Source organism: Suncus etruscus, chromosome 14, assembly GCF_024139225.1.
Source record: "Suncus etruscus isolate mSunEtr1 chromosome 14, mSunEtr1.pri.cur, whole genome shotgun sequence".
NCBI classification, from domain to species: Eukaryota; Metazoa; Chordata; class Mammalia; order Eulipotyphla; family Soricidae; genus Suncus; species Suncus etruscus.
The window spans coordinates 96,391,617-96,411,842 of NC_064861.1; the positions used below are offsets into that span (position 1 = coordinate 96,391,617).

General features: G+C 51.0%; 1 protein-coding gene across 1 annotated transcript; it reads left to right on the plus strand.

Moving 5' to 3' along the window:
* The first annotated feature begins 243 nt into the window (after nucleotides 1-243).
* Nucleotides 244-2,841, plus strand: LOC126028714 (leukocyte immunoglobulin-like receptor subfamily A member 6). The gene is made up of 8 exons (XM_049787643.1): nucleotides 244-478; nucleotides 557-725; nucleotides 783-856; nucleotides 1,035-1,096; nucleotides 1,180-1,306; nucleotides 1,477-1,616; nucleotides 1,669-1,765; nucleotides 2,701-2,841. Exons 1-8 carry the CDS (start codon nucleotides 244-246, stop codon nucleotides 2,820-2,822), a joined length of 1,026 nt encoding a protein of 341 aa, XP_049643600.1. The 3' UTR covers nucleotides 2,823-2,841.
* The last annotated feature ends 17,385 nt before the right edge of the window (nucleotides 2,842-20,226 follow it).

Genomic DNA, 20,226 nt, shown 5'->3' on the forward strand with positions numbered 1-20,226 from the left:
GGCTGCCCTGGGTGGGATGCTCACAGATAATTCTTTCAGGGTTATGCAGGGGTTCCGAGGACCAGATACCTGTAGGTGAGTCCCCCCACCGCTCCTTTCTCAGCCGAAGGGGTGGAGAGCACTTGGGTCTGTGAGGGGCTTGATGGTTGTCTGGAGGGAGGAAGACCCCTACAATCAAGCCTGATCTTTCTAGGAGCCCCCACAAAACCCTCAATCTGGGCCGACCCAAGCCCACGGGTCCCCATGGGGGGCTCAGTGACCATCTGGTGCCGGGGACCCCCGGAGGCCTCCAAGTTTCGACTGTATACAGTGAGGGATTTCGAGTGGGAGTACATGGAAGAGTCCCCGGACTACAGAGGCCAGGCCTACATCTCTCTCCGGAACATCAGCGTGCATAGGACAGGGCAGTACCAATGCTCGTACAGCAGCGCCAACCACTCCGAACAGCGCAGCAACAACCTGACCTTGGTGCTGACCGGTAAGAAAGAGAGTGGGGTCACCAGATCCTCATTGGGGGCTGCCTCGAGACGCCCCTAATTCAGATGCTCCCTCTCAGGACTGTTTCGTGCACCCTTGCTCGAGGCCCACCCGAGCCCCGTGGTGGCATCAGGGAGAAGCATGTCCCTGTTCTGCAGCACCCCGAAGAACAAGACTGGCACCTTCTACCTGCTGAAGGAGGGGGACTCTGAACCTCGACAACTGGAGCCTCAATTTTCTCAGGGGAGGTAGCAGGCAAGCTTCCCCCTGGACCCCGTGAATGCCTCTCATGGGGACAACTACAGATGCTACCTTTCTGCCCAGTCCCAGCCCTACATACAGTCTCTGCCGAGCACCCCTCTGCGCCTCCAGGTCACAGGTAGAAACTCTCCTGTGTCTTCGCCCAGACCAGCACCCTGAGCTGTACTGTGATCATGCGGGGCTCAGTGTGGGATCTGCACCCTGGGGTAAAAGAGGCAGGGGTGACTGCTGCCCTCGCTGAGACCCCGTGGCCTTGTGGGGTGTCCTCTCACTGTCACTGTCCCCCATATTCCCAGGAATGTTCAACCCTCCATCCCTGTCAGCACAGCCAGGCCCCCTGGTGCAGTCTGGAGACAAGGTGACCTTGTGCTGTAGTTCCCAGAAGTTCAGCATCTTTGCTCTGACCAAGGGCGACTCACCCCGCACAGCCTTCATGGGCAGCCGAGCCCCGACTTCTCCCTTGGCCATGTGAGCTCCTCCCACAAGGATCAGTACCGCTGCTTTGGGGGAAAAGGCCTCGACTTCCTTTGGTCAGAGCCCAGTGAGCCACTGGACATCCTGGTGGCAGGTAAGTTGACGTGCATGGGCACAGGGTGCAGCGATAAGAGGGGGAGAGGTCAGGACAGGAGGGCACATAGACCCCATACCCATAGACCCCGGAACCGCATGGAACAACCCTCCCCACGTGTGAGTGCAGGCAAACTTAGCAGCCACCTCCTCACCCCACTACCCCTGCAGGGACAGGGATGGGCAGCAGCCCTGAGCTCTGGGCACTGCCTGAGCCACTTGTGCCTGCGGGAGAGGATGTCACACTGCTGTGTCACATGGCCAATATCGCCGACACCTTCTACCTGGCCCATGAAGGCCGAACCCCTGCAGTGCCTCCTGCCACACCCAGCCGCCCCCTCTCAGGCCAACTTCACCCTCCAGCCCATCCAGGATGGCACCTACAGGTGCTCCAGCTCCAACAGCTCCGCCCCCCACCTGCTGTCCCCACCCAGCCAACCCCTGCAGCTCCAGGTCTCAGGTGAGAGTCCCAGGGCTGGAGGGTCAGGAGGAAGGGGAGGTTTTCAGGTGGAGGGGTCACCACCTGGGAAGGAAGAGAGGGGGGTTGAGGAGAGGGAGGGACTCAAGGGGAACCAGTCAAACCCAGGGCTGTGCCAGTGGACAGAGAGATGACAGTAAACAAGCCCAAAAGAACAAGCCAGAGGTGCCCAGGTGCCCCCCAGATACCTGCCCAGAAACAAACTCCAGCAGTGGCCACCAAAGCTTGACACCCCAGTTTGCTGGTGGGCAGGACTGTGGGCTGGGGAGAAGGCTTGAGAAGGGTCTCAACACATCCTCACTCCCCTGCACCTCTGGGGTCAAGGACAAGGAGACCACAGTCTGGAGCACAGAGCAGCCTGACTGTGTCTGTGAAGGGAACAGCTACCACAACGACCTGCTAGACCGTCCTCATTTCATCCTGTCCCCACTACTTCCTCTGCCAGTCTTATCTCTAGGTGGCACCGGGCCCCTCCAACTCCCATGTGCCCACAGTTCCTATGTGGTAGTGTTTTGGGTCTTGGGGCCTCTACAGAGGGGAGCACTGCGCAAGAAGGCAGGATGGGGCCGTGGGACTGGTGTTTGCCATGGGGACTTGTAAGCTAAGTAGGGTGAGAGTGTTTTCTGGGTCACAAGTGAGGCAACCCGTCTTTCCTTGGCCCAGATTTACATCCTGAGTTGTGCTGGGAACACACAGGGAGAATTTCCAGGTGACAGTGAGGGACCCGCTGTTTCTGTGCTAGGAACACATGAGTAGGGATGAGTGAAAGGAACCTGGGAATGTTACACCACGTGGGCAATGTGGGGTGGCTCCTTGGTGTCACTGTCTCTTGTTCCCAAGTGTTTTCGGGCATTCTCTCCCTCAGCTCTAATTAACCAGACTCACTGAACCTCCTTGGCCATGATCACGGCCCCCAGACTACACAGTGCAGAACCTCATCAGGATTGGCGTAGCGGGCTGTGTCCTGCTGCTTCTAGCCCTTCTGCTGTTCGAGGCACATCACAGTCAGACCAGGTTCCCGTCTACAGCCACGAGATGACAACCAGGATCTGACAACTTCCCAGGAAGACTCGGAGAGACCTTTTAGGCCAAAGATTTGGTGAGATTCTCGTGGCCTGCATGTTAACAAATGCAAAGTAATTGGCTTCATCTCTAGAGCCTATTGCATCTCCGGCAGAATAATCCACTTGGAGCTGGAGCCATCCCATGGAAGACGGGAGGGCATTTGCCTTGCATGTGGCACACCCAGCATTCGATCTTTGATATCCCAGAGGGTCTCTAAGCCTGCCAGGAGTGATTTCTGTGAGCCAAGCCTAGACTAATATCTGAATGCTGCCTGGTGTGGCCTCCAAATAATAAAAGGGAATAAAAACTAAAATCATTTATTAAACTAAATCCTATAATGATGAAATAATGCTATTTGCTGCAACAGGACTGAACGGAAGTGGAAAGTTTCATGTTGGGAGGTGTGAGCTAGAACAGGAAGGTATCATCTCTCAGAGATGTGAAAAACCTGGAGGAAGAAGTACAATGCAGTAAAGGAGGGGTACTCAGTAAAGAACAGTGAATGAGGAAGGAAGAAGTAATGGGGAACAGGGGTGTCTCTGTGGGCATTCCTTGATGCATCCACCTTCCAGTTCAGAGGACAAAAATGGACTCCCCAAGTTTCCACCACTGAGTCCTTGTCATTTTGTGTAAGGAAGACAGAGGTGCTGGCCTTATCTGCCAGATTCCTGGGGGTCCGTCATCTTAGGGTCCCTGAAAAACTCTTTCAAGGTGTGGGTCCTCTCCCAGCTGGCATCCTTCCTGAGAACTTCCTGCTCTGGAAAGTGAGAACCCATAATTGTCACAATAAAGAATGCTGCTGCCATCTGACTCCCTAATGTAGGGAACGTTACCCCTATCCCCCATTCTTCCTGTAACCTTACTTGCTAATAAGACCTTCCCATTTCTGGGAGGGGTCTTTGGTATATAACAAAAGGTTTGGCCTGAAGGGAAGTAAGAAATTTGGAGAGAGGATTTGAAGGATGGATGGAGAAAGAAGAAGCAAGAGGAAAGATGGCTGATAGAAAAGATATAATGCAGGGCTGAACAGGGATCCAGGTTATGTTATGTTAGGACACACATGTTGGCCAGGGCCTGAATAAAGCCAATATTTCCTGAATCCTGACTGCCTGTGAGTTTTCTCCTCGCAGCTACCCTGAAACCTCAGACCTAACGGCTGGAGAGAGTTGGAGAGTCGTGGCCCGGGCAGGAGAAGAAAGGCCCCTCCATCATCCCTCCATCACCATCCACCACCATCCAGTCCCTTCCAAGGGCATTTATGCAACAGGGGACACTCAGAATTTCCAGCTTGGTGCTCCCCTTCACACACTGACCGATCTGGTCAGTGTAGCCTTCTTCCTGGAAATTTCCCACACCACAGTCAATGCGGTGGACATGCTTGCTGATACTGACACTGATGGTCCCCAACTTAAATTAAAATTTAATTTAAAAATATATTTAATATTTTAAATAAAAAATAAAATAATATCAGCTCAGAAGAATGCAACATAGTCCCTCGAGGCAAGAAGAAAGATCCTATAACATGTCCCTGGAAATTTATTCAGACTTAAGGAGAAGTTTTCAGCCCAGAGGGAACCCAGATGGAGAGCAAGTGGAACCCAGGTTGCTCACATGTTCTGGCATCCCATATATTAAAGGAAGGATTTTCCTAATGAATCAACTGTGATCCATAATAGGCAATAGAAGGGTCTGGAGAAAGGGCAGCAAGCAGGACTTAAGGTACTTAAGGACTTAAGCTGTATGCAGCTTTTTAGAGATTGATTCTCTAAACTTAGAGCTGGAAGTTTTTTCCCAGCACAAACACCTCAAGTGTGGCCCAAAACAAGCCAGAAACAAAATCTATTCAGGTGTTCTGCCACAAGGACTTGGTCAATCACCACTGTGATGGTGATGATGAGGCAATCAGAGAAATTAAGGTAAAAGCCCACTTCCACAAGCTTTGACCCTAACAGGGCAAATTGGCCATTTCCAGTTTCTTCCACTAAGTGGTTCAAACAAAACACCCCCAGAAATCATTGAGTAAAGCTGGTAGACAATGTGGGGACACACTGACATGTCACACAAAAAAGCACTTTATTGTTAGCATAATGATTAATATTTTGGGCCAAGCTGCAGTTAGAGCTTGGGGATGACCATGCTCAGGACAGAAGAGAAACCAGGGCCCCTCACAGGAAAACTGCATCCTCCAAACCCTGCCATTTTCTCTCCAGCTGAGATAGTTTTTTTGTTTGTCTCAGAGGTTATTTCTGGCTCTGCGCTCAGAAATCACTCCTGACTACTCAGGGGAATCTATGGGATAATGGGGATCGAACCTGGTTCTGTCTAGTGAAAGTCAAGTCCCATCCCCACTGTGCTATGACGCTGGCCCCACCCTGCATGCTTATTTCCTGAGATTGAGCTAACTTGGCGATGCTGCTGTCAGAAGTTTCCAAAATTCTAAAGAGTCTAAATCACTGTTTCCAAAGGCCAGAGTGACAATTAATGGTTTGAGCGGTGGTGGAGTTACTGGACTGGCATTCAGTTACAATGGTTAACCTCCTTCAACCTTTGAGGTCCCATGTATCTCGGCAAAGTAATTTCAAATTCCCCAGAAACCCAAATCCCCAAATTCCGAATGTTCCCCAAAGTCTCTGCCGGGTGTTTGTGAAAACACATCTTTCTGTTGTTAGGACTCAAAGATGTCTGATAGGGTGGAAACACGTCTGATCAATCCTCAAACATAATCCAAAGAGACACTTGCATGAAAAAATAGGATAGGTGGATTTCAGGGTATACTTATTTCTCTATCAGCACTCAACACTCTTTGTTGTAAGCGTCAAATCGTGGACCAGTCATTCCAGCCCTCATCCCTATTACTCTGTGCATTATTACAATAATGTTTTTTATTTTTCATAATTCCATATACGAGTGAGACTATTTTGTGTCTATCTCTCTCACCCTGACTTATTTCATTCAGCATAATAGCCCCCATGTCCATCTATGTATAGGAAAACTTCATAACTTCATTTTACCTGATGGTTGCATAGTATTTCATTGTGTATATGTACCAGTTTCTTTAAGCCATTCATCTGTTGTGGGGCATCTGGGATGTTTCCAGATTCTGGCCTTATAAATATTTGGCTACTTCCCAAGAGGATGGGGACCAGCAGTTCAAGTGGTTGGGTTTAGGGTGTGGGGGTCCTGGGATGAGAGCTCAGTCTATGGAATATCTGTGATTGGCCTCTGCTTCCTTCCAGGGACCCTCCCCAGACCCACCCTCTGGGCTTAGCCAGGCTCTTTGATCAACTGGGGAAGCCTATGACCCACTGATATCAGGGGACCCTGGAAGCCCTGAGTTCCATCTGGATAGAGGGAAGCTTGTCACCCACCCCATGCAGGTGGTCATTCCAGTGTTATGGCCATTTCTCACACACATCCCAGCGGTGGTCCGACCCCAGCGACCCCCTGCACTTCCAGGTCTCCTATCTTTGAGCCCATATCTTTGAGCTCAGCCCTGTAACCGATAAGCTTGGGTGGGTGGCATGAGGAGCCACAAGGAAGAGTCAGCTGAGGCTACCCCAAGCCCATCTCACAAGGTCAGGAAAGCAGCAAGAAATTGGGGAACAGGCAATTGAGGGGAACTGTTTACTGCTGAGGGGACCCAACTCAGCCCAGCCTCTCATTGTCCATTCTCACTGCAGGACCCTATGGAGAAAGCAAACTCCCACCTCCAGTGTCCAGGACAACCTTGGCTGAGTCACTGTGTCTGGGTCCAATGCAGAGGTGGCCCAGGGCAGGGCTCAGTGGGCTGGATCTTCCATGAAAGGGGCATCTCAGGAGAGCTGGATCTCACTGCTATGCCCCTAAAACTGAGCATAGTCCCAGGTGGGGGAGTTCCCCCTGCTGAGGGCTCTGATGTGACATCCTGAAACAGGCAGGGCTAGCCCCGCTATGAGAGTTAGATTGAGAGAGAAGATGCCATTACAGCCCTGTTCTGTCTGGGTGAGCCTCAGAAGGGATCTGGGACTTGGGGACCCTGAAGGAGGTGCCCTCAGGACTCAGGGAAGACTCTGACAGGGTCTCTGTCCAGGACTGACTATGGATGCCAGAAGCCCCCCACAGACAGGTGGGCATTCCGGTGTTATGGCATTTCTCACACACAGACACACAGCCCAGTAATGTTCTCATACAGCAACCTGCAGCAACTCCTGGTCTCAAGTGAGTTGTACTGCCAAGTACATCTGTCTTCCCAGAGTCATCCCAGAGCTTCAAGGTGACCCAGTTCAATAAGGACTGAGGAGCCCTATAAGGGAGATGGGGGAGAATCAAGGGGTCCCCTATACCTGAGTGCCACCACAGAGGAGTCTGGTAGTTGGAGGAGGTTTGGGGACAGATAGGGCACGCAGTGTGACACATTCCTGAGGTGCTGTGAGCTTGATTCTGAGTAAACATTATGGCTGGAACACAGCAGTGACCTTGTGTTCATTTGTGGTCCATTCATATATATGAATGCAGAATTCCTTGAAACACATATTAAATTCCATATGAAATGCTCTCCTTTAGACACTGATGCAAGATCCCAATGCTGGAGCTCTAAAGAATATACTCCCAAAACTTCCACAGTGAAATTTTAGGCAACAAACTTATCCAAGAACCAAAGTGAAGCCATATCAAGGGCTTTGTCACTCAGCATATGGGTTGTTTCATCAAATCTGCTGGGAATAAAGGGTTAAATTCTACTGAAAGAAAAGGAGGGAGAGTAGAAGAGGAAGCTGTGGTTAGCCAGGGAGCCTGGGTAACGGATCCCCATCTCTGCTCTTCCTCCTGCTGCAGAGAAGTTGGTCCCCAACCAAAGGCTCTGGCTGTGCCAACGTGTGGCAGGGTGAGCTTCCGATGGCTTAGCAATTGGTTTAAGGGGGCTTCCCCCCTCTTCTGACTGTTTCTGTTAACAGCCATAAATATTGGATGTAAAAGACAATTGGGGTCCTGCATCTGCAGGATTGTCAGCCCCCAGGCCCCAATTGTTTTCTCTTATCTCTGTCTTGTTTTCTTACTGTCTTTGTTTTCTTTGTTACTTTCTTTTTTCTTCTTTTCTCTCTGTATGTCTGTTTTCACTTCCTTCCTTCTTGCTTTCTTTTTTTTTTCCTATTTCTATGTTTATATTAGAGGGCCTCATCCAACAGCACTCAAGGATTAATACTGGTGGTGCTTAGGGTACAATATGGGATACCCGGGATCAAATCTGGGTCAGACTGTATGCAAGGCAAATGCCCTCCCCATGGAGCTATCACTCCGCCCCTTTATAACCCTTCTAAAAACAGAACATGACATAAAATCCCACATTTTCCACAACACTGCCATTATACAAGGAACTCCTTTCTAGAGGCTCAGGGGGCTAATATGAAATCTGATTTCAATCTCCAGGACCTGATCTTTGTCTCTGTCTCTAACTGTCCATGTTAATCCATCTCTGTCTCATCTTCGTTACCCTCCAGCCACCTCATTTTCTTCAGCAGGTCCTCTGGTGTCTCAGTAAATCCTACACCCCCAAGTGTGGCTCTATTCCACTGAGGAATTCTCAGGCTGTTTCCCAGGGCTTCCTTCAGGCTCAAGATCACCACACCTGCCTGCCCCACACCTCCTCCCATCGACCACCCTCTGTAAAGGAGCCCCCAAGAAAGACATGAGGGTGAGCATCTGCCACTGGACTAGTTCCGTCTCACATAGAACTGGGGTCTGGGTGTGGCTTCCCACAGCCACAGAAGAGGAAGCAGCACAGGATCACGGGACACATAACTGGCCCCTGGCCTGAAACTCTCACAAGCTCTCTGGACCCTGGCCATGGCAGGCAGCAACCGGATCCTGGTCCTCGCTGTCCTCTTCTGCCTCCGTGAGTCTTGGGGAGGGACCCCCACTTCTGGCCCTGCCCTCAGACTCAGTGCTCAGGAGTGAATGTTCTGCTCAGTTGCCCTCAGACCTCAGACTCAAGTCGGATCAGTCGGGGCTGCCCTGGGTGGGATGCTCACAGATAATTCTTTCAGGGTTATGCAGTGGTTTGGAGGACCAGGTGCCTGCAGGTGAGTCCCCACACAGCTCCTTCCTCAGCACATGGGTCTGTGAGAGGCCTAATGGGGGCCTGGAGGGAGGAAAACCCTGACACTCAAGCTTGATCCTTTCCAGGAGCCCCCACAAAACCCTCCATCTGGGCCGACCCAAGCCCACGGGTTCCCAAGGGGGGCTCAGTGACCATCTGGTGCATTGGACCCCCGGAGGCATCAGAGTTCCGTCTGTATAAAGTGAATGATTCCGAGTGGGAGTACATGGAGGAGTCCCTGGCCCATAGAGGCCAGGCCTACATCTCCCTCCGGAACCTGAACATCCACAGGGCAGGGCAGTACCAATGCTCGTACAGCAGTGCCCACCACCTCGAACAGCGCAGCGACCCCCTGACCCTGGTGCTGACTGGTAAGAGAGAGAGCGGGGCCAATACATCCACATAGGGGAGCTGCCGCGAGACACCCCTAATGTGGCTGCTTCCTTCCAGGACTGTTCCACGCACCCTCACTCGAGGCCCACGTGGGCCCTGTGGTAGCATCAGGGGGAAACGTGTCCCTGTCCTGCAGCACCCTGAACATGACAGGAACCTTCCACCTGCTGAAGGAGGGAGACGCTGAGCCTCAAAAACTGGAGCCCCAATTTTCTCAGGGGAGGTGGCAGGCGAGCTTCCTCTTGGACTCCGTGAATGCCTCTCATGGGGGCAACTATACCTGCTACCTTTCTGCTTCATCCCAGCCCCTCTTGTGGTCCCTGCCTAGTGCCCCTCTGCGCCTCCAGGTCACAGGTAGGGACTCCCTCTTTCTTGGGCCCCGAGCTGTGCTATGATCACACGAGGCTCAATGTGGGATCTGCATCCTGGGGTACATGCAATAGGAATGGCTGCTGTCCACGCTGAGCCGCATGGGCCATTTGGTGTGTCCCCTCTCTGCTACCCAGGATACTCCCCCATCCCCAGGTGTGTTCCACCCTCCATCCCTATCGGCGCAGCCCGGCCCCCTACTGCAGTCTGGGGACAAGGTGACCCTGCGGTGCAGCTTCGAGAAGTTCAGCGTCTTTGCTCTGACCAAGGGTGACTCACCCCCGCACAGCCTTCATGGGCAGCCGAGCCCCGACTTCCCCCTGGGCCCTGTGAGCGCCTCCCACGGGGGCCGGTACCGCTGCTTCAGGGGACACGACTTCGACCTCCTGTGGTCAAAGCCCAGTGCCCCCCTGGACATCCTGGTGGCAGGTGAGGGGTGGACCATGAGCACAGGGAGGGGTTGATAAGAGGGGGAAAGGCGAGGACAGGAGGGCACAGGGGAGCCTGGGCACCCACTCAGGTCAGGCCAGTCCCCACCCCAGCCCTGCCCACATGGACCCCGCAACCCCATTGGAGTGACTTATCCACAGGTGAGCACAGGTAGCCTGAACAGCCACCTCCTCGCCTCGAAACCCCCACAGGGACAGGGACGGGCAGTAGCCCCGAGCTCCAGGCACTATCTGAGCCGCATGTGGTTGCGGGAAGGGACATCACGCTGCTGTGTCGCTCAGCTGACAGTGCAGACACCTTCTACCTGGCCCAGGATGGCTCGGCCATCGAACCCTTGCAGTGCCTCCTGCCCCACCCAGCAGCCCCCTCTCAGGCCAACTTCACCCTCCGGCCCACCCAGGATGGCACCTACAGGTGCTACAGCTCCAACAGCTCTGCCTCCCACCTGCTGTCCCCACCCAGCCAACCCCTGCGGCTCCAGGTCTCAGGTGAGGTTCCCCAGACTGGAGGGTCAGAAGGAAGGGCAGGTTCCCAGGTGGAGGGGTCACCACCTGGGAAGGAGGAGAGGGGGTCGAGGAAAGGGAGGGGCTCAAGGGGAACCAGTCAAACCCAGGGCTGTGCCAGTGGGCAGAGAGAGATGACAGAGAACAGGCCTAAAAGAAAACAAGCCCAAGAAGCCTAGGTGCCCCCAAAACCCTGCCCAGAAATAAACTCCAGCAGTGGCCACCAAAGCCTAACCTCCAGTTTGATGGAGGCAGGACTGTGGGCAGGGGAGAAGGCTGGGGAGGGGTCTCAGCCCATCCTCACTCCACTGTGCCTCTGGGGACAAAGACAAGGAGGCCACAGCCTGGAATAAGGGCCAACAACCAGCTGTGACTATAAAGGGCGCAGCTACCACTATATCCTGCTAGTCCATCCCCATTCCACTGTCCTCCTGCCAGTCCCATCTCCAGGAGGCACCTGGCCTCTCCAACTCCCATGTGCCCACAGTTCCTATGTGATAGTTTTGGGGGTCTGGAGCATCTGCAGAGGAAAACCCTCGGCAAGAATGCAGAATAAAGCTATGGGATAAGTGTTTGCCGTGAGAACTGGGAAGCTGAGTAGGGTGAGAGTTTCCAGGTTATAAGTGAGGCAACCCCCTCTTTCGTTGACCTAGACTTCACCCTGAATTGTGCTGGGAACATGCAGTGAGAGTTTCCAGGTGACAATGAGGGATATGATCTTTCTGTGCTGGGAACACGTGAATAGGAATGACTAAAAGGAACCTGAGAGTGCTACTCCTGGTGGGCATTGTGGGCTGTCTCCTTGGTGTCACTGTCCCTTGTCCCCAAGTGTTTCCTGATGCTCTTTCCCTCAGCCCTGATTAACAGGGGGACTACCTTCGGCCTTGACCAAACCCCCTGAAACTCCGTATCTCTGATCACGGCCCCTAGATTATACAATGCAGAACCTCATCAGGATTGGCGTAGCGGGCTGTGTCCTGCTGCTTCTAGCCCTTCTGCTGTTCGAGGCTCATCACAGTCAGACCAGGACCCCATATACAGCCACGAGATGATGCTCAAGATCTGTCAACTTCCCAGGAAGACTCGGAGAGACCTTCCAGGCCAGAGGTTTGGGGGAGATTCTCATGGCATGCATGCTAACCAATACAGTGTAATTGGCTTCATCTCTAGAGCCTATTGCATCTCCGGCAGAATAATCCACTTGGAGCTGGAGCCATCCCATGGAAGACGGGAGGGCATTTGCCTTGCATGTGGCATACCCAGTGTTTGATCCTTGGATTCCCGTGGGTCCCCAAGCCTGCCAGGAGTGATTTCTGTGAGCAAAGCCAGGATAATGTCTGAATGCTGCCAAGTGTTGTCTGCAATAATATAAATTAATAAAAATAATATCATTTATATAAAAAATCCTGTAATGATGCAATAATGCTAGTTCCTGCAATAAAACTGCATAATATCCATCTTGTATTATGACCTTGACACTGCCCTATACAAAGCTCATTTCTAGTCCTTTACTGTCTCAGTCCCAACCATTATTTCCCCCCATTTACCTATTTTGCCTTCAATATCGTAAGGTCAATCACAGACCAAAATCTTTCACTGACTTTAACACCCCACCCAACTATTTCAAAATTTCCCCTCTATATACTTGTTTTCTCTGTCCTCCTCTTTGTTAAATAAGGAAGTCTGTAGAAGTGTCCCTCCGTTTAAAGTTTAAGTTAGAACCAAGTCAAGGAGATTGTTGGACTTGTTCTAACGTCCCCATAGGCACCAACCATGACATGTGGCATTGTTCTTCCTTTGCATACGCACATTAAAATGGAAAATTATATACAAATACGTTCTTATCTAATACAGATAGAAACACACAAATTTTGTGGTGCAGTGGGTCCTTACATCCTGAACATTGTCGTAAAGACCTGGCTCAGACCTCAGAAGAATGGGCATTGTCCATTTACCCCTGAACCAGGGATGCTATCTACAAAACAGCCACAGTTGCGTACTACATCACCTGAAAGCAATCCTCTACCAGGAAAGACACTACTACTGCTCTGGCATAGACTTATTCAACAGAGACTTCCTTTTAACACCCAGAGGACTTAACAACAACGACGACCTTCTTTCAGGACTGAGCTCTCTGCATCACCCTCTAATTATGAGTGAACCTAAAGGATGCTCCGCATCATCCTTACTTTGATGTAGGATATGGACATATTCCAGATCCTTAGCTACAGGAACCTGACACCAAAAACAGTGATTGTGTGAAAAATAAAAAGTGTATTGGCACTATAGACCAGGGGTGGCAAACAAATTCGACACAAAGAGCCAAAATTTTAAACTGTGAGAGTCAGAGAGCCACACCATGCATTGACCTGCCAAAACAGACAAACACTCACACAAAAGCATATAATTTTAACAATAATATATTAATCACATCTTGCATTTTGCCATTTAGAGTGAGGGTCGAAATCTTGCAGTGATGGTGAGGGTGTGTGTTGCAAGTCAGCCCCTGAAGAGGTTGACCGATGGAGGGATGGAGGCTGAGGTCTTTCCCCTCCAGCTCGGAGCAGGCATCTGCTACCCTGTTCAGCCAGCGGTTCTGAGGTGAAGCGGCGCGTAAACAGCTCCAGACAGTCAGGCTTGTGGAAATATTGGCTTTATTCGGTGGACAAGACTGAAGTCCAAGGTCTCAGCCTCAGTTCCAGCCAACCACCCCTCGCCTTCCACAGACCCTTGTTTTTATCCCCCAGAACCAGGTACCACCCAATGGTGGGATCAGATGGTGGAAGCAGAATCAGGTACTACCCTAGGGTGGGGGCAGAATGCCAGGTCACACCCTAGGGTAGGGCACAATCACCGATCAGGGTAGGGTCAGTAACATAATAATCCCATTAAAATGTTTACATACACAACAGGTGTGCTGCTTGTCCTTCACACTAAGAACTAACGGCAAGATGTGACCACCATGTGACAACATGCCCCCCCCCCTCACTGGCCCATGCAGTTGTTTCTGAGGGAGTGGAAACAGGACTCCGCGCTCGGAGATCTCTCCTCAGAGGTCCCTCCTCAGAAGCAGCAGAACAAAATCTAAACTTGGCAAAGAGCCACAGTATACAAAATAATGATAAGAGGCAAAAAAGCCACATTCATTTTAGCCGGGAGCCACATGCGGCTCGAGAGCAGTGTGTTCGCCACCCCTGCTATAGACAATGACTTGGGTTGAACAACCTAGTATACCTGGAGCCTAGAGTTGGTCTTATGCCAGAAAACTTCAGGGGTAAGGTCTCCTTATTTAGGCCAAGGCTTTTCCTTTCCATGTTCCCTATATTTTGCTGGGCCTATGCAAACAATTGTCACACTAACACCATCTTTGCTGTGGTTCTTGGACTCATCCTTAATGAAATAATGTTTTATGACCAACTGTGTCAACAATACTATAGCCTTTAATGTTAAAGGAGTTACATAAATTTTGTAGCTTTAGACTGCTTTGTGTACTACTAAGAAATGTTATGATGTACTACAATCTGGGAACTTGAGGGACAAAGTAAATGTGTATGTGCTTTGTTTTATTTTTCTTAAATGTTTTTTGGCTGAAAATTCAAAATTAAGGAGTCAGCGAGAGGATTTCTTTTTTTTTTTTTTTTTGGTTTTTCGGGCCACACCCATTTGACGCTCAGGGGTTACTCCTGGCTAAGCACTCAGGAATCACCCCTGGCTTGGGGGGGACCATATGGGATGCCGGGGGATGGAACCGTGGTCCTTCCTTGGCTAGCGCTTGCAAGGCAGACACCTTGCCTCTAGCGTCACTTCACCAGCCCCAGCAAGAGGATTTCTTTTGAGAATTCTGTTTATGGGTAATTTCCTTCTCACTGTAATTTCACCTTGTCCTTTCTTTGCATCTTTGTCTTCAAATTTAAAAAAATGTAAAAAATAAATTAAAAAAATTAAAAACCTGTTTAAAAAAACTCGATGGAAGTGGAATGTTGGGTTACTGATCCTACCCTAATCAATAATTGTGTCCCACCCTACAGTGTGACCTGATGATAGTATATTGGATTATTCCTTACTTAGTATTTGGCTCCCACCCTAGGATGGTACCTGATTCTTGTGTATAAAAGCAAGGGTCTGAGGAAGGCAGGGGATCATTCTGGGATGGATTCTTGAGCCTTATCCACTAAATAAAGCTGATATCTCCTGAAGCCTGGCTGCCTGTGAGTTTTCTACCAGCAGCTATCCTGAACCCTCAGACCAGGGTGGTAGACGAGTGGTCTGAGCTGGAGGAGAAAGACCTCATCCTCCATCCCCATCATCTTTCAGCCCCATCAAGGGCTGAATTTCAACAGTGGAAGGTCTCATGTTGGGAGGTTGGTCTAAAACAAGAAGGTCTCACCTCTTAGAGGTGCAAAAAATCTGGAAGAAGGAATAAAATGGAGCAAAGAAGGGGTACTCAATAAAGAACAGAGAAGGAGGAAGGAAGAAGTAATGGGGAGCAAGGGTGTCTCTGTGGGCATCTGTTGACGCATCTACCCTTCGAAGTTCCATGAATCTCAGTAGAAGTGTTTCCAAATTCCCCAGAGAACCCAAATCCCCAAATTCCAATATTTCCCAAAGTCTCTGCAGGATGGCTGTGAACACCTTTTCCTGCTGTTAGGACTCAAAGAGAACCTTGCATGGACAAATGCAATGGGTGGGTCTCAGGGTATAGTTATTTCTCTACCTGCACTCAACACTCTTTGTGGTAAGCGTCAAATAGTGGGACACTCCAGACCCACCCTCTAGGTTTAGCCAGGCTCTTTGAGCAACTGGGGAAGCCCATAAGCCTCTGATATCAGGGGACCCTGGAGGCCCAGAAGTCCCGAGCTGCTGGGAGTGATTTCTGAGCATAGAGCCAGGAGGAACCCCCAAGCCCTGCTGAGTCAGACCCAAAAACAAAACATAAGTCTCCATAGCAAATCATTCTTGGGATTCAGGACAGACTCTGACATGGTCTCTCTCCAGGGCTGACTATGGATGCCAGAAGCCCCCACAGACAGGTGGGCATTGGGTGTTATGGCCATTTCTCACACAGACACACAGCCCAGCAATGTTTTCATCCAGCAGCCTGTTGCAACTCCTGGTCTCAGGTGAGTTGTCCTGCCCAACACCTCTGTATCATCCCAGAGCTTGCAGTTCAGTAAGGAGAGCGGAGCCCCATGAGGTGGGTGGGGGAGTCAGGGCTCCCATACACTTGGGTCCCACCACCAAAGAGCCTATTGGTTGAAGAAGGAGTTTGGGGGTCAGATGGGGCAGGCAGTGTGACACATTCCTGAGCTACTCCGTGCTTGATTCTGAGTAATCATTTGGTTGGAACACAACAGTGACCTTGTGTGCATGTGTGCATATGGTCCATTCATATACATAAAAGCAGAATCCCTTGAATCACATATCAAATCACATATGAAATGCTCTTTTAGACACTGATGCAAGATCCCGATGGCTGAAGCTCTAAAGAGTTTCCCTTGCTCAGAAATCTTCCATGGTGAAATTTTAGGCCACAAACTTCTCCCAGACCCAAAGTGTAGTGTTATCAAGGGATTTGTCACCCAGCTCTTGAGTTGTTTTATCAAAACTTTTGTTAAGAAAAGCTTAAGTGGGGCCGGAGAGATAGCATGGAGGTAAAGCGTTTGCCTTTCATGCAGGAGGTCATCGGTTCAAATCCCGGCATCCCATATGGTCTCCCGTGCCTGCCAGGAGCAATTTCTGAGCCTGGAGCCAGGAATAACCCCTGAGCACTGCCGGGTGTGACCCAAAAACCAAAAAAAAAAAAAAAAAAAAAAAAAAAAGAAAAGCTTAAGTGAGAAAGAAAAAAAAAATCAGGAGGGCAGAAACAGGAAGTTGTGGTTAGCCATGGAGCTGGGTAACTGAGCCCTATCTGCTCTTCCTCCTAGTGAAGAAGTTGGTCCCCAAACAAAGGCTCTGGCTGTGCCAAAGTGTGGCAGGGTGAGATTCCAATTGCTCAGAGACTGGTTTAGGGGTGCTGTCCCTCTCTTCTAACTGTTCCTGTTCACAGCCATAATGATTGGATGTAAAAGAAAGTTGGGGTTCTGGGTCTGTAGGACTGTCAGCCTTCAAACGCCAATTGTTTTTCTCTTATCTTTGTCTTGTTTTCTTTCTGTCTTTGCTTTCTTTCTTTTTATTTTCTTCTTTCTTCCTTCCATTGTGTATGTCTGTTTTTACTTCCTTCCTTTTAAAAGAAAAACTTTATTGATTGGTTGATTGGTTGTTGGGCCATGCCCAGAGGTGCTCAGGGGTCACTCCTGGCTCTGCACGCAGAAATTGCCCCTGGCAGGCTAGGGTACTCTATGGGATGCCAGGAATCAAACCAGTGTGCTCCTGGTTGGCCACGTGCAAGGCAGATACCTTAGCAATGTGCTATCTCTCTGGCCCCTCTTCCATCCTCCATGCTTTCTTTCTTTCTTTCTTTGTTTCTATTTTGTTGTTTCAGGGCCACATCCAACAGAACTCAAGGATCACTACTAATGGTGCTGAAGGGACCCTGTGGGATGCCTGAGATCAAAACTGGGTCAGATCACATGCAATCAAATAACCTTCCCACTGAGATATCACTCTAGCCCCTTTATAACTCTTCTAAAACAGAACATGACAAAAAATCCCACATGTTCCACAACACTGAGGCCCTTATACAAGAAAGTCCTTTCGAGAGGCTCAGAAATTCAAACCTGAGTTCAATCTCCAGAACATGGTCTCTGTCTCTGTCGCTAACTGTCCATGTTAATTCATCTCTGTCTCATCTCCATCACCCTCCAGCCACCTCATTTTCCTCAGCAGTTCCCCTGCAGCTCTAAATCCGGCAACCCTGCAGCATGGCTCTGCTCCCCCTAAGGAATTCTCAGGCTGTCTCCTACGGGCCCCCAGGCTCAACATCACCAGCTCCAAACCTCCTCCTATCCACCACCCTCTCTGTAGAGGAGCCCCCAAGAAGGACATGAGGGTGAGCATCTGCCACTGGACAAGTTCCCCCTTCACACAAAACTGGGGTTTGGGTGTGGCTCAAGGCCCTTTTGCTTCCAACGGCCACAGAGCAGGAAGCAGCACCGGGTCACGGGACACAGAAACGGACCCTGGCCTGAAACTCCAACTGGTTCTCTGGACATGCCGGCCCACCACCCCTGGCCCATGGCAGTCAGCAACCTGATCCTGGTTTGCACAATCCTCTTCTTCCTCTGTGAGTTTTTGGGAGGGTCCCCCACTCCCGGCCCTGTCCTCAGAAACCAGGAATCAGTGCTCAGGGGCGGGTCTGCTGCTCAAGCTCCCTCAGAGCACAGACTTGACCCAGAGCAGCCTGGGGCCCCCCTGGGTGGGGCATTCACAGATTATTCTTTCAGGGCTGTGCAGGGGTTCTGGGGAAATAGTGCAGATAGGCGAGTTTGCCCCACGGGCCCTTTTTAGCCTAGGGGATGGGGGGCACGTGGGTCTGTGAGGGGCCTAACGGGGTTCTGGAGAGAGGAAGACCCTGACACTCAGGCCTGGTCCTTTCCAGGGATACCCCCAAAACCCTTCATCTAGGCCGACCCAGGCCCCCAGGTGCCCAAGGGGGGCTCAGTGACCATCTGGTGCCAGGGACCCCCAGAGGCATCAGAGTTCCGTCTGTATAAAGTGAATGATTCCGAGTGGGAGTACATGGAGGAGTCCCCGGCCCACAGCTGCCAGGCCTACATGTCCCTCCGGAACCTGAACATCCACAGGGCAGGGCAGTACCAATGCTCGTACAGCAGTGCCCACCACCCCGAACAGCGCAGCGACCCCCTGACCTTAGTGCTGACTGGTAAGAGGGAGAGCAGGGCCAATACATCCACATAGGGGAGCTGCCGCGAGACACCCCTAATGTGGCTGCTTCCTTCCAGGACTGTTCCACGCACCCTCACTCGAGGCCCACGTGGGCCCTGTGGTAGCATCAGGGGGAAACGTGTCCCTGTCCTGCAGCACCCTGAACATGACGGGAACCTTCCACCTGCTGAAGGAGGGAGACGCTGAGCCTCAAAAACTGGAGCCCCAATTTTCTCAGGGGAGGTGGCAGGCGAGCTTCCTTTTGGACTCCGTGAATGCCTCTCATGGGGGCGACTATACCTGCTACCTTTCTGCTTCATCCCAGCCCCTCTCGTGGTCTCTTCCCAGCACCTCTCTGCACCTCCAGGTCACAGGTAGGGGCTCCCCTCTCTCCTTGGCCAGACTTGCACCCTGAGTTGTGCTGGGATTATGCAGTGAGAGTTTCCAAGTGACAGTGACCTCTTTCTGTGCTGGCAACACATGAGTAGGATGATTGAAAGGAATCTGAGAATGCTAAGTCCTGTGGGCAATGTCGGGTGTCTCCTTGGTGTCACAGTCCCTTGTTCCCCAAGTGTTTCTGGGGTCTCTTTCCCTTAGCCCTGATTAACAGGTGGACAAGCCTTGGCCTTGACCAAACCCCCTGAACTTTTATGCCCAGGCTTACAGATCCCAGACTGCACGATGCAGAACCTCATCAGGATTGGCGCAGCAGGCCTTATCCTGCTGCTTCTAGCCCTTCTGCTGTTCGAGGCACATCACAGTAGGACCAGGTCCCCACAAACAGCCACAAGGTGACAGCCAGGATCTGTCAACTTTCCAGGAAGACTCTAAGAGACTTTCTAGGCCAAAGATTTGGGAAGGTTCTTGTGGTCTGCATGCTGACAACTGGGGAGTAAAAGGATTCATCTCTGGAGCCTCTCTGAATGACCCACTTGGGGATGGACCCAAACCATGGAAGATAGGAAGCCATTTGCCTTGCATGCGGCACACCCGGCATTTGATCCTGGTATCCCACAGGGTTCCCCACGCCTGCCAGGAGTGATTTCTATGAGCAGAGCCAGGAGTAAAGCATGAGCACTGACTGGTGTATCCAAAAAATAAAATGATTTATTAAAAAAAGAATCCAATAGGGGGCCGGAGAGATAGCATGGAGGTAAGGCGTTTGCCTTTCATGCAGGAGGTCATCGGTTCGAATCCCGGCGCCCCATATGGTCCCCCGTGCCTGCCAGGAGCAATTTCTGAGCCTGGAGCCAGGAATAACCCCTGAGCACTGCCGGGTGTGACCCAAAAACCAAAAAAAAAAAAAATCCAATAATAACGCAATAACGCTATTTGCTGCAGTAAAACTGAATGGAAGTGGAAGGTCTCATGTTAGGAGGTGTGGTCTTAAACTAAAGGTCTCACCTCTCAGGTGTACGAAAAAGCTGGAGGAAGGAGTGCAATGGAGCAAAGGAGGGGTGCCTAGGAGAGAACAGAAAAGGAAATAAATTGAGGAAGGAAGAAAGAAGTAATGGGGGAGCAGGAGTGTCTCTGTGGGCAACTTTTAATGCTTTAAATATTCCACTTCATGAGAAGGACAAACAGAATATCTAGCCTTGCACAGCCTAGAGTCTGTGTCATTTCCTGTAAGGAAGACAGAGATGGTGGCCTCATCTGCCAAACTCCTAGAGGACCCTTCTCCTAGGGTCCCACTGCTCTCCTGTACAACTCTTGCAAGTTGCGGGTCCTCTCCCAGCTGGCATCCATCCTGAAAACTTCCTGCGCTG